Source organism: Schistocerca serialis, chromosome 6 (genome assembly GCF_023864345.2).
Source record: "Schistocerca serialis cubense isolate TAMUIC-IGC-003099 chromosome 6, iqSchSeri2.2, whole genome shotgun sequence".
Lineage (NCBI taxonomy): Eukaryota > Metazoa > Arthropoda > Insecta > Orthoptera > Acrididae > Schistocerca > Schistocerca serialis.
The window spans coordinates 216,300,202-216,315,558 of NC_064643.1; the positions used below are offsets into that span (position 1 = coordinate 216,300,202).

Genomic DNA, 15,357 nt, shown 5'->3' on the forward strand with positions numbered 1-15,357 from the left:
CTATTCTCCCATGGAGACGATCGTAGAGATGCTGGATGTAGTCCTGTGGAACGGCTTGCCATGCCATTTCCACCTGGCGCCTCAGTTGGACCAGCGTTCGTGCTGGACGTGCAGACCGCGTGAGACGACGCTTCATCCAGTCCCAAACATGCTCAATGGGGGACAGATCCGGAGATCTTGCTGGCCAGGGTAGTTGACTTACACCTTCACCTTCTAGAGCACGTTGGGTGGCACGGGATACATGCGGACGTGCATTGTCCTGTTGGAACAGCAAGTTCCCTTGCCGGTCTAGGAATGGTAGAACGATGGGTTCGATGACGGTTTGGATGTACCGTGCACTATTCAGTGTCCCCTCGATGATCACCAGTGGTGTACGGCCAGTGTAGGAGATCGCTCCCCACACCATGATGCCGGGTGTTGGCCCTGTGTGCCTCGGTCGTATGCAGTCCTGATTGTGGCGCTCACCTGCACGGCGCCAAACACGCATACGACCATCATTGGCACCAAGGCAGAAGCGACTCTCATCACTGAAGACGACACATCTCCATTCGTCCCTCCATTCACGCCTGTCGCGACACCACTGGAGGCGGGCTGCACGATGTTGGGTCGTGAGCGGAAGACGGCCTAACGGATTGAGGGACCGTAGCCCAGCTTCATGGAGACGGTTGCGAATGGTCCTCGCCGATACCCCAGGAGCAACAGTGTCCCTAATTTGCTGGGAAGTGGCGGTGTGGTCCCCTACAGCACTGCGTAGGATCCTACGGTCTTGGCGTGCATCCGTGCGTCGCTGCGGTCCGGTCCCAGGTCGACGGGCACGTGCACCTTCCGCCGACCACTGGCGACAATATCTATGTACTGTGGAGACCTCACGCCCCACGTGTTGAGCAATACGGCGGTACGTCCACCCGACCTCACGCCCCACGTGTTGAGCAATACGGCGGTACGTCCACCCGGCCTCCCGCATGCCCACTATACGCCCTCGCTCAAAGTCCGTCAACTGCACATACGGTTCACGTCCACGCTGTCGCGGCATGCTACCAGTGTTAAAGACTGCGATGGAGCTCCGTATGCCACGGCAAACTGGCTGACACTGACGGCGGCGGTGCACAAATGCTGCACAGCTAGCGCCATTCGACAGCCAACACCGCGGTTCCTGGTGTGTCCGCTGTGCCGTGCGTGTGATCATTGCTTGTACAGCCCTCTCGCAGTGTCCGGAGCAAGTATGGTGGGTCTGACACACCGGTGTCAATGTGTTCTTTTTTCCATTTCCAGGAGTGTATTTTAGATTTAAGTTGGGAATGAAGTGTAGAATTCACATTTTCTCCTATTATCTGTTTCTGGGTAGGTAGCCATAGAATGCTATATAAAGTATCTATGTGATAATACTATTAAAAATGAAGAAAATTTATAGTTTTCAATGTTGTATCTTTTCCATTCATTTGACATTATTAGTTGTGACATGAATAATTTCCACAGTTTGTAAAAGTGTATTAACTGATGGGGAACGAATGGATATCTGCATTTTTGTCTTGTTTCCAGTCTTGTTTCTTTAACACCCATGTTTTGCATTCCATTACTCCTCTCACTTTTAGATTCAAAGTCCCCTTTACTAGGTGAATTTTCATTATTTTCAGCATTTACTCCCATTTTTCCATACTCCTGAACCACTTTTCTACACCCCACTACGTATCACCATACCACCTTTCCTCCCCCTTTCTTCCTGGCACTCTACTCTCCCCAGCATAGATGACTACCACCACTCCTGCCAGTCATATCTTAGCATCAGGTATGTATCAACCTGCATAAGTCACCATCTGGCATTAAGAAGAGTTAGAAATATACTAAAGTATGTTTCTATCAGTATACTTACCAGGAGGAATTTAATGTTAGAATGCACATCTTGAGAAATAACTTCACTGAATTTCCTCTAAAGCATGCCTCAAAAGTATCGGATTTAAACACTTCTGGTGTCACAATTCTGTGGCCCTCAAGTGTCTTAAGACACTGACAGCCTAGGACATTTTGGAGAACAGGCCAGTAGGCTGAGTATGTATGGTGGTTGGGCCTTCTGTTCACAGTTTATAGCATCTAGGCAATGTGGTAAGCCTGCAGCACCAAGCAACACATGAAGAGATGTTTCACATGATATCTTCCACTAAAATGGAAATAATGATACCTCTTAAGAAAATGGAATGGCTATTCCAGCAGCTAGTGATGGAACAAGGTGCAACCAACAACACACTGTGGAGCACATTGGAACAATAAGTGCATATAGTTTGGGGTCTGAGGACATATCTATGATTCCAACAATTGACATGGAAAATTAAGAGGAGCCACCTTATTCGTGGAATTGTTCCCAGAACTGGTTGGAGCCCTCTGGCTCTAAACTGTGTAGAAGACTTGGTTCTGTGACAAGGTAGACTGCAACTTTCTGGACTTTGGTCTCAGTGTTTAAATTGGGCAACTCTCCATCCAATCCAGATAATGATAGATCGCAAAGTATTAGTCTAAGACTCAAAGAAATGAGCCCTACAAATGGAAAGTTTAAAATCCTAGTGATCAACTCACTAAGCAATTACAATGAAGGTTTAAAGTTTTATGCTGTCCTAAAAAGCAGTAGAGCTTACATTATGCTGGGCACAAAGCTAGTTATAAATGTTAACTGGTACACACTTAAATTTTCCTCAAAAATCCCTGTATCAGAAGGACAGGCTAACCAGAAATGGAGGTGATGCATTTTTCATATTGGACTAGAATCTCAAATCCAGTAAGTTACGAACTGAAGCTGCATGCAAGATTGTTTGGCTAAGACTCAGTATAAAGGATCCTACTAAGCACCAGACTCAGCCCAGATGTGCTCCGAAACTTTACACAAATCCTCATTTTGCTAGTACAAGTGTTTCCAATGCTACTGTCTTAAGTGGAGGAGAATTTAATGATCTAACAATAAATTGGATTAATTACAGTTTCAGTACTGATGGATGCAAAAAGACATTCTGCAAAACATCACTAAATACCTTCTCTGGAAATTACTTACAACAGATAGTTGAGAAGTCCAATCATGACAAATATTCTAATTAGACCTAATGCCAACAAATAGACCTGACCTCTTTGAGGAATTCCGTATTGAAACTGGTATCAGTGATCATGAGGCAGGTGCAGCTACAACAATTACTGAAGTACAGAGGGCAGCTAAATCAAGTAGAAAGGTTAATAAGTTTGGTAAAAGGGGGGGCAAACATGCCATATCTCAAAGAGGAACTCAAAATATTTACTTCTGAGCAGGAGCACGCAGAAGAACTACAGCCCAAGTGTAAAAACAATTATGACCATACACTGGCTAGATATGTACCTAAGTGGAACAGTTAGAAAATATTAATAGTTATTAATCTTTATATATATATGCCTCAGCATTGTATGCAAAAAACAATATAGCAGATTTTGAAATTAGGGAAAAAATACACCACCATAATGCCAGAGGCAAAACAAAATTAGACGTACCTAGGCACAGGCTGACGAGAACAGGGAATTCCCATCTAATCAATAGTCTAAAAATATTTAATAAACTTCCATTTTCTTGTCGGTCAGCTCACATAAGTAGCTTCAGGAGCAAGCTACTAAACTGGTTACTAATCAATCCTTTTTATAATATAACCATTTATGAACATAAAATCAAATGACATTAATTTTTAAGGATTTCATTATGTGATGTCACTGACTGTATTTATCTTATGTTATGGTGTTTGTTATCTATGGGCACTATTTGCAATGCTCATTTAGCTTTAAGGTGCTATTCAAGGAAAATGTTATATGATGTCCATGTAAATTGCCTATTCCACCTCAGGTGGTCAATGGTGAATAAAGAATCTGAATCAGTGATATAGAATCAGTGTGAACACACTTCTAAAGAAACAGAGACTATTGCACAAAAGTGTAAAACCAAGCATAGCGCCACGGCTAAACAAATGCTGGATGACATATGTATGTCAGTCAAGAGGGCAATTCATGAAGTCTTCAATGAGTACTGTAGCAGTCTCTTATTCAAAGAACTTTCATATAGCCAAAAGAAATTTTTCGAATTTGTTAAGTTTGTAAGTGGTACCAAAGTCCGTAACCAGATGACACAGGAATCAAAATAAGAGTTTAGCAAAGCAAATGTATGAATGCTGAAGTAAATTCTCTAATGTTCCTTAACTAAGGAAGCTACAGAAGTACTACTATATTTCTTCCATAATTGGAAAGATAGATAGATGATGATGATATTAATGTTAGCAACATTGGGTAACAGCTAAAATTATGCAAGCCTCCTGGTCCTAATGGAGTGTCAGATTCTACAAGAATTTGCAGCTGAGCTGGTTCCCATTTTAATTAAAGTATACTGTAGAGCACTTTAGCAAAAAATTGTGCCTAGTGATTGAAAGAAAGCACACATCACACCTCTCTACAAGTAAGTTAAAAGAAATTATATACAAAAGTAACATCCACTCTCACTGGCATCCATCTGCTTTAGATATCCTATAACATATTCTGAGCATGAACGAGGTTATGTATGCCCAACAGCATAGGTTCCAAAAACATCACTCCTGTAGATCCCATCTCTCACTTTTCTCACATGACACCCTTTAGGTCATGTATAAAGGCCATCAAGTTTATACAGTATTTCCTTACCTCACTTTACTTAGTATCACATCAATGTTCATCAACAAAATTGAGATTTTATGGAGGGGGGGGGGGGGGGGGGTATTAAAAATTGTAATTCTTATTGGGCAGAACACAGCATGTTACCTTGGATGAAGAGACACTACTTAATATCCAGTTTACATTATGTAGCACACGTTTTATATGCAACTGCCTTATTTTTGTGCTATAAACTATTTTCATCTAGATCCACAGAGTGTACAGAAGGCATGTTTCTTGTTGTTTTGGTCCTCAATCTAGAGACTAGTTTGATGCAGTCCTCCATGCTGCTCTTTCCTGTGAAAGTATCTTTATCTCCAAGTAACTACTGCAATGTACATCCTTTTCAATCTGCTCAGTGTATTCATCTCTTGGTCTCCTCCTCCAATTTTTACCCTCCATGCTGCCCTACAATACTAAATTGGTGATCCCTTGATGCCTCAGAACATGTTCTACCAACCGATCCCTTCTTCCAGTCAAGTTGTGCCACAAATTCATCTTCTCTCCAATTCTATTCAATACCTCCTCATTAGTTTTGTGATCTACCCATCCAATCTGCAGCATTCTTCTGTAGCACCACATTTCTAAAGCTTCTATTCTCTTCTTGTCTAAACTATTCATTGTCCATGTTTCACTCCCATACATGGCTACACTCCATACACATACTTTCAGAAAAGACTTCCTGACACTTAAATTTATACTTGATGTTAACAAATTTCTCTTCTTCAGAAACACTTTCCTTGCCATTGCCAGTCTACATTTTATATCCTCTCTACTTCGACCATCAGTTATATTTCCTCATCTAATTCCCTCATCATCATCTGATTTAATTCAAATACATTCCATTATCCTCATTTTGCTTTTGTTGATGTTCATCTTACATCCTCCTTTCATGACACTTGCCATTCTGTTCAGCTGCTCTTCCAGGTTCTTTGTTGTCTCTGGCAGAATTACGTCATCAGCAAACTGTAAAGTTTTTATTTCTTCTCCATGGATTCTAATTCCTACTCCAAATTTGTCTTTTGTTTCCTTTACTTCTTGCTCATTATACAGATTGAATAACATTGGGGTAGGCTACAATCCTGTTTCACTCCCTCCTCAACAACTGCTTCCCTTTCATGCCCTCAACTAAAGGCAAAGAGTTTGGGCAGAGATGTCAGTCGAGGTGGAAGTACAGAGGCAAAGATGATGTTGAATGACAGGTGAGGTATGAGCAGCACCAACTTGAAATTAGTGGAGGTTGAGGCCTGGTGGGTAACAGGAAGAGAGGATATATTGAAGGGCAAGTTCCCATCTCCGGAGTTCTGATAGGTTGGTGTTAGTGGGAAGTACCCAGATAACCCGGATGGTGTAACACTGTGCCAAGATGTGCTGGCCGTGCAGCAAGGCATGTTTAGCCACAGGGTGATCCTCATTACCAACAAACACTGTCTGCCTGTGTCCATTCATGCGAATGGACAGTTTGTTGCTGGTCATTCCCACATAGAAAGCTTCACAGTGTAGGCAGGTCAGTTGGTAAATCACATGGGGGTGCTGCCAGATCTCCAGTTGCTTTCTAGTTCACCCTTATCTCTGCCCATATATTTTTATTTTTATTTTGATTTTCATTTTCATTTCAGCCTCATATTACAATTTCCACCTTCTAATACCATGTCACCCTCAACATCCCCACAATGACCCCATTAAGTTTTGTTAACATTCCCTCCGCAAACATGCCTTCGCCCTAGCCAGATTACGTTCCCATATTTTATTTACTCAGGCTTGTCTGACATTTGGCGTTACCCCCAAAGGCCTCATACTTAAAGTTCCCATCTCTGGCTGTAGCCCTTCTTTCCATCAGCCCCTATACCAGTTCCAAACTGAACAACCCATAGCCCTCACACACCTAATCCTTCACCTACACATCAACTCAGCCAATGAACACACCCGTCAACTCCTATCCTCAATAAAAGTCCTCAATCTTTCCTCTCCCACATCCACACCGGCTGATCAGAGCATCCTCGTACAGGCCAACCGCAAATTAGAACAGCATGCCACCCTCCACCTCAAAAAGCTATCCAATCTCCAGGTTTCCCACCTCCGGAAAGGCAGCTCACTCACCCTCCAGAACCTTTCCAGCAAACCTCAACCTACTCTCACTGCACTCAGACCCAGTCTCTCCTATCTACTCAATCTCCCACTTCCAGCTCCACTCCCCCCAAAACCTCAAAATTCTAAACAACACAATCTGGAACCACAACACCCTAATTCAGTAGTTAACCTTTCCCCCAAACCTCTCTCCCACTCCGAAACTTCTGTCCTATCCAAAGGCCTCACCTTCAGCCCTACTCCCCAATTCAACCAAACAGCCCTCGTCAAAGATCTACTGTCCTACACTCTTACTCTCTGCTGGAAATATCACTTTGCCACGAAGAAAAATAATCCTAACCCTACTCCTAATGATCCAACTCCCCTAGACACTATCCAAATTGAACCCTGCCTGGAACAGCTCCGTCCTCCGTCACAGCGGGACCCACCTCCTCTTCCTCAAAATCACCCTCTCCAAACCTTCCAGGAATTTCTCACTTCCAGCCTTGCCTCTCAGTCCTCCTTGAAAAACCTTAATCCTACTCCCAGCATCACCACTGCTGAAGCCCAGGCTATCCGCGATCTGAAGGCTGACCGATCCATAGTCATTCTTCCGGCGGACAAGGGTTCCACGACCGTGGTACTTGATCGTCGGGAGTATGTGGCTGAGGCACTGCGTCAGTTTTCAGACAACACTACATACAAAGTTTGCCAAGGTAATCCCATTCCTGATGTCCAGGCAGAGCTTCAAGGAATCCTCAGAACCTTAGGCCCCCTACAAACCTTTCACCTGACTCCATCAACCTCCTGACCCCACCGACACCCCGCACCCCCACCTTCTACCTACTTCCTAAAATTCACAAACCCAATTATCCCGGCCACCCCATTGTAGCTGGTTACCAAGCCCCCCACAGAACGTATCTCTGCCTACATAGATCAACACCTTCAACCCATTACATGCAGTCTCCCATCCTTCATCAAAGACACCAACCACTTTCTCAAATGCCTGGAATCCTTACCCAATCTGTTACCCCCGGAAACCATCCTTGTAACCATTGATGCCACTTCCTTATACACAAATATTCCGCATGTCCAGGGCCTCGCTGCGATGGAGCACTTCCTTTCACGCCGATCACCTGCCACCCTACCTAAAACCTCTTTCCTCCTGACCCACAACTACTTCACTTTTCAAGGCCAGACATACCAACAATTAAAGGGAACAGCCATGGGTACCAGGATGGCCCCCTCATATGCCAACCTATTCATGGGTCGCTTAGAGGAAGCCTTCTTGGTTACCCAGGCCTGCCAACCCAAAGTTTGGTACAGATTTATTGATGACATCTTCATGATCTGGACTCACAGTGAAGAAGAACTCCAGAATTTCCTCTCCAACCTCAACTCCTTTGGTTCCATCAGATTCACCTGGTCCTACTCCAAATCCCATGCCACTTTCCTTGACATTGACCTCCATCTGTCCAATGGCCAGCTTCACACGTCCATCCACATCAAACCCACCAACAAGCAACAGTACCTCCATTATGACAGCTGCCACCCATTCCACATCAAACGGTCCCTTCCTTACAGCCTAGGTCTTCGTGGCAAACGAATCTGCTCCAGTCCAGAATCCCTGAACCATTACACCAACAACCTGAAAACAGCTTTCGCATCCCGCAACTACCCTCCCGACCTGGTACAGAAGCAAATAACCAGAGCCACTTCCTCATCCCCTCAAACCCAGAACCTCCCACAGAAGAACCACAAAGTGCCCCACTTGTGACAGGATACTTTCCGGGACTAGATCAGACTCTGAATGTGGTTCTCCAGCAGGGATACGACTGCCTCAAATCCTGCCCTGAAATGAGATCCATTCTTCATGAAATCCTCCCCACTCCACCAAGAGTGTCTTTCCGCCATCCACCTAGCCTTCGTAACCTCTTATTTCATCCCTATGAAATCCCCAAACCACCTTCCCTACTCTCTGGCTCCTACCCTCGTAACCGCCCCCAGTGTAAAACCTGTCCCATGCACCCTCCCACCACCACCTACTCCAGTCCTGTAACCCGGAAGGTGTACACAATCAAAGGCAGAGCCACATCTGAAAGCACCCACGTGATTTACCAACTGACCTGCCTACACTGTGATGCTTTCTATGTGGGAATGACCAGCAACAAACTGTCCATTCGCATGAATGGACACAGGCAGACAGTGTTCGTTGGTAATGAGGATCACCCTGTGGCTAAACATGCCTTGGTGAACGGCCAGCACATCTTGGCACAGTGTCACACCGTCTGGGTTATCTGGATACTTCCCACTAACACCAACCTGTCAGAACTCCGGAGATGGGAATTTGCCCTTCAGTATATCCTCTCTTCTCATTATCCATCAGGCCTCAACCTTCGCTAATTTCAAGTTGCTGCCACCCATATCTCATCTGTCTTTCAACAACATCTTTGCCTCTGCCCAAACTCTTTGTGTTTACAAATGTCTGCTTGTGACTGTATGTGCAGATGGATGTGTGTGTATGTGCGAGTGTATACCTGTCCTTTTTTCCCCCCTAAGGTAAGTCTTTCCGCTCCCGGGATTGGAATGACTCCTTACCCTCCCCCTTAAAACCCAGATCCTTTCGTCTTTCGCTCTCCTTCCTGATGAAGCAACCGTTGGTTGCGAAAGCTTGAATTTTGTGTGTATGTATCAACCTGCCAGCGCTTTCGTTTGGTAAGTCACATCATCTTTGTTTTTATATATATATATATATATATATATATATATATATATATATATATATAAAACAAAGATGATGTGACTTACCAAACGAAAGCGCTGGCAGGTTGATACATACACACAAAATTCAAGCTTTCGCAACCAACGGTTGCTTCATCAGGAAGGAGAGGGAAAGACGAAAGGATATATATATATATATAAACTGTGGTATGATGAAATATTCACTGAAAGGAACATAAAAATTAACAGTACTCTCATATAAATACTCTATTCTTGTTCAACACTGTTACTACACTGTTTAATCAAAGAAATATATTGATCACTACAAAAACCATTCATGTTAAGGTCATACCATATTGCTTCCCTCCTCTAGCCATTTTGATCAGGGTTTTACATACTTTTACCAAATAATTGCATATTAACATTAGAAGAGTTTTGTCTCCCTTCCTTCTCACACCAGATGAAGCACCCCCATCCCAGTTACCAAATATGCCATTACAAGAGATATATGTGCAACAATTTGCAAATTTGATGAGAAAATGTTTGCTGTTACAATATTTGCACCAAGTACATAGCTGGTAGCCATATCATATGAAGTAAAAATCATAATGGGTTCCAGAGAAAACAATTTTATTTGTGCATCCCCGGAAACAGAGGAAAACAATGCCGTAAACAGATTTTAATTTCTCAACTACTAAAAGATGCATAACTCAATAAATGTGACAGTTAAGTCAGTGGCAGCTAGAAAGTAAACAAATGAGACTACTGTGTGTGAGAAAGAGAAAAAATTAGATCTTACTGTTTCTTTAAATCCATTTGAGAGCCATCTGTTCTGGACAACTGCTGTAACTGAGGAGGGTGGAGAATCCAGGTCTTCAAAAGCATCCATCAAAATATAATCAAGCACTATATCGTAAAATGTCATGGCTTTAACTCCTTTCAAACTCAGTTCCTGCTCAACTTCAACCCAGTTGCTTTCATTATGTAAAAATTCTAACATACTCTCATAGGCAACCAAGAATTCTTTTGGATCCTGTGAAAATACAGAAGTTTTTTCCAGTTATTTACAACAAGGTAATATTAGTTAAAGCCTTATTACAATTAGCTGATAACAATTCTTACCCTGTCTGCAAATAAAATAAGATCAGTAAGAACTTGCCGACCCGTATCAGCAAACCATCGAGAAACTCCTGGGTCTCTAAACAAATACTGGAAAGCTAATCGTATACAGTGAAGTTTGCACAGATACTCTACATCAGATGAACAATGTACCATTTCAGTTCGTAAAGACCTGCAAAGTAAGCAAAAGTGTAACATTACACAAATGTTTTTAAGTGTCATTCCTGGGGTGAATTACCAGAAATCACAGTTAGTTATTCATATACCATACAGGGTGATTCAAAAAGAATACCACAACTTTAAAAATGTGTATTTAATGAAAGAAACATAATATAACCTTCTGTTATACATCATTACAAAGAGTATTTAAAAAGGTTTTTTTTCACTCAAAAACAGGTTCAGAGATGTTCAATATGGCCCCCCTCCAGACACTCGAGCAATATCAACCCGATACTCCAACTCGTTCCACACTCTCTGTAGCATATCAGGCGTAACAGTTTGGATAGCTGCTGTTATTTCTCGTTTCAAATCATCAGTGGTGGCTGGGAGAGGTGGCCGAAACACCATATCCTTAACATACCCCCATAAGAAAAAAATCACAGGGGGTAAGATCAGGGCTTCTTGGAGGCCAGTGATGAAGTCCTCTGTCACAGGCTGCCTGGCGGCCGATCCATTCTCTGTCAACTGTTTATACCAACGTTTAATACACCACCTATCAGGAGGTTTAACACCATACTTCGCTCGAAATGGACGCTGAACAACTGTCGTCGATTCACTTCTGCCGTACTCAATAACACAAAAAGCTTTCTGTTGAGCGATCGCCATCTTAGCATCAACTGACGCTGATGCCTAGTCAACAGCGCCTCAAGCGAACAAATGTACAACTAAATGAAACTTTATAGCTCCCTTAATTTGCCGACAGATAGTGCTTAGCTCTGCCTTTTGTCGTTGCAGAGTTTTAAATTCCTAAAGTTGTGGTATTCTTTTTGAATCACCCTGTATAAGCTTTGAACTTTACGATTTGTAATAAACAAGATTTAATTTCTTGACAAAAATAAGAACTACAGATGTACCAACATACCTGTAAGGAATACCAGATTCTTCAAATTGTTTTGTTGCTGACTGATACAATGCAAGACTTCCTATGTCAGGAAATATGTCAACAAATTCTTCAAATTCTCTCAAGTCAGCTACCTGAAAAAAAAAGTAGTATTAGTAGTAGTAGTAGTAGTAGTAGTAGTAACAATAATAACATAATGTCGGAATGGGAAGGAATCCTAATGTGTGGTAAAATGCTAAGTACATTCTGCCGTGCATGACATATAGCTTGCAGACTATAAATACAGATGTAGAAACGAAAGTTCTGCTGTTTACCTTTCAAAAATTAAAAATTAAAGAAAAATCAGTTGTTTAACTGTAAACAACTTCTTGCAAGATATGAACTAGAATACACATCCACTTTCAGTAAACAGGAAATAATATAGGTCATTGATTCAGCATCAAATCCTATACTGAAAACAGAAAATGGGCAGTAAGGCATACATAATAGCAGTTTCTTTATTACTAACTCATATACTCAACAGCACCTTAGAGACAGATCTCTATATCTTTGGCACCTTTTTCTACCCAATTATTGTGATAATGCTTCATAGTATGACTTCAGGAAGCCTTTTGATGGTTTATAAAATTTATATCTATTGCTAGCTGTGGGTAGCAAAATAGGTCCCAAAAATGGGACACATTCCTTAAGAGCTAAAGGAAACAGAAAAATGAATTCCTAAACCAGAAAGCGATCTCCATAACCTCTCACTAGTTCTAGTTATAAACTGTGAAACACAATGATTCTAAATAAAATTAGTAAAAAAGATGCGGAGAGCATCCCATATCAACAAGTGGGTTGTTAAACAAGTCCGACACGTATAGATCAAGTGCAGTGTCTCCAAACTGTTACAGAATCAAGCTTTAAAGAATACTTTAACACAAGTATTGATAGTATTAGATATTACTCATGTTAACACCTAATCCACTGGTATCTACTGAAAGGACATTGACAGATGGTCTAAGTCTTATGACACTGGTATCTTAAGTGGTAATGGGTTGGTTGGTTGGTTTAAAATTGGCGAGGAGGGACCAAACTATGAGGTTATCGGTCCCTCGTTTCTAATAAAACAGTGCCACAAGTGTGTGAATAAAACAGACAAGACATATAACACAAAACGGAAAGAAAGTAAAAACCACAAGAACGAAGGAAAGGCAATGAACACTAAAAGGAACAAAAGAGGACAAGAAAACAACATAGGTGCTAGAAACAGAAGAGAGTTAAACAAGAAAGAAGATTACAGTGGCTGGCCGGCCACAGCACTAAAGGAAAAGCCAGCCACTCCGCAACACATTAAAACCTCCACTCTAAAAGCACTAGGGTGGAGGACACAGGGGGACAAAGGACATGTGCTGAAACTTAGATCAAACGTAAAACCCACCCTAACAAATAAAACTTAAAACTAAATGCAAAGCCAACATTACCATCAGCCATCGAGCTGTTGGTGTAAGCCACTTCAGAGTCCCGGAACACTTCAAGAATTGACAGGAAGTGGCAATGGAGAGCCGCAGGGTTAACAGAGTCCTTAGGACCACATGAAAGATCCAAACGAAGATTCGGCCTACAGCTACACCATGGAGGTGTACGTGAATGGACCTCGAGGAGAGGTGGTGAAGGGAAGGACTCCAGTTCAGAGAAAAGCAATCGCATACAAACCTCAATCGTTAGCCCTGACCTGGGCCGCCTATGTGGCGGGTGAACCGGTGTTGTTGGGAAACGAAGACAGTAATTAGGATGTTCAGGAGAGCTATGAATGTGTGCATCATAACTGACGAGCAGTTGTGCACGTCTGATCTTCAACAGAGGGACTCCAGCCTCCACCAGTACGCTTGTCACCAGACTTGTCCTGAAAGTTCCTGTCGCTAGTCTAACTCCACAATGGTGCAATGGGTCGAGCAAACGCAATGCTGATGGCATCGCCGACACATAAATCACACTCCCATAATCAAGGCGGGATTTAACAACGGCTCTGTAGAGCTGCAGCAGTGTGGAGCTACCTGCACCCCAAATGGTGTTGCTCGGGCAGTGGGAGGCACTGAGGTGCTGCCAACACTTCCATTTAAGCTGACGAAAATGAGGAAGCCAAGTCAAACGAGCGTCGAAAACCACACCTAAGAATCGGTATGTTTCCACTTCAGCGAGTGGATCGTCATTAAGGTAAAGTGCTGGTTCCAGATGAACGGAACGACGCCGACAGAATTGTATTACACACGTCTTCACGCCGGAAAACTGGAAGCCATGGGCTAGAGCCCATGACTGCGCCTTGTGGATGGCTCCCTGTAGGCGACACTCAGCATCACCAGTACTGGAGCAGCAGTATGAAATGCATCGTCTGCATACAGAGAAGTTGAGATGGAGGGCCCGACAGCTAATGCTAGACCGTTAATGGCCACTAATAAAAATAGAGAGAGACTCAATACAGAGCCCTGCGGGACTCCCTTCTCCTGGATATGGATGGAACTGAGAGGCACCAACTTGGACACGAAAGTACAGAGCGACAGGAAGTTTTGGATAAAAATAGGGAGCAGGCCCTGGAGACCCCACTCATACAATGTGGAAAGGATATGTCGTGGCCAGGTCGTGTCGTATGCTTTACATAAATCAAAAAATCGGCAGTCAGGTGTCGGCGCCTGGAAAAGGCTGTTCGGATGGAAGACTCTAGAGACAAGATTATCAGCGACCCTGGCGGAAGCCACCCTGACATGGAGCCAGTAGGCCACGTGACTCCAGGACCCAACCCAAATGCTGACACACTATACGTTCCAGCAGTTCACAAAGAATGTTGGTAAGGCTGATGGGCCGATAGCTATCCACATCAAGCGGGTTTTTACACGGTTTGACCACCGGATTAACGGTGCGCTCCTGCCATTGCGATGGAAAGACTCCATGCACCAGATCCGGTTGAAGATAACGAGAAGATGTCACTTGTAGTCAGATAAGAGATATTTAATCGTCTGACTGGATCCGATCTGGCCCAGAAGCAGTGTCGGGGCCATGTGCAAGGGCACTGAGCAGCTTCCACACTGTAAATGGGGCGTTATAGGATTCACTGTGTCGTGTAGTGAAAGAGGACTTTCCCTTCCAGCCGCCGTTAGAGTGCGAAAGGCTGGGGGGTAATTCTCCGACGCAGAAGCTCGAGCAAAGTGCTCAGCAAAGTGCACGGCAATCGCGTTTGCATCGGTAGATAACACGCCATTTATGGTAACACAGGGAACACCTGTTGGGGTCTGGTACCCGAAAAGACATTTGACTTCCCAGACTTGGGAAGGTGACGTATGGCACTCAACGGGCGGGACGTATCTTCCGTCGTTTGATAAGTTGGCAACCCTGGCATGGAGTCGTTTGAAAGCTATGAGGTGCTCCAGGGAAGGGTGCCACTTATGCCGCTGTAGAGCTCGCCGACGCTCCTTAATTGCTTCAGCGACTTTCCGCGACGACCTAAGGGACTGCCTTGCGCCAGGAGCCCCATAAAGAGCGAGGGATCCGGTTTTCTGCCACAGAGACAATTGTTGTGGTCACCTGCTCAACCATCACATCGATGTTATCATGTAGGGGAGATTGAACAGTGGCAGCAGAGATCAAAGTTTCCCAGTCCGCCTTGTTTAAAGCCCATCTGGGCAGGCGTCCGTGGGCATGACGGTGGGGCAGCAACAGGAAGGTGGGGAAATGGTCAC

At 43.6% G+C, this 15,357-nt stretch overlaps 1 protein-coding gene across 1 annotated transcript in view; it reads right to left on the reverse strand.

The window, feature by feature from the left end:
* The window catches only part of LOC126484583 (mitoguardin), a 94,283-nt gene that overhangs the window by 11,008 nt on the left and 67,918 nt on the right, over positions 1–15,357 (reverse strand). Inside the window, exons 3-5 of the mRNA XM_050108146.1 lie at positions 11,666–11,778; positions 10,588–10,756; positions 10,265–10,498 (exon numbers count right to left, since the gene is read on the reverse strand). Coding sequence (XP_049964103.1) covers positions 10,265–10,498; positions 10,588–10,756; positions 11,666–11,778 — 516 coding nt within the window. The remainder of the gene's footprint in view (positions 1–10,264; positions 10,499–10,587; positions 10,757–11,665; positions 11,779–15,357) is intronic.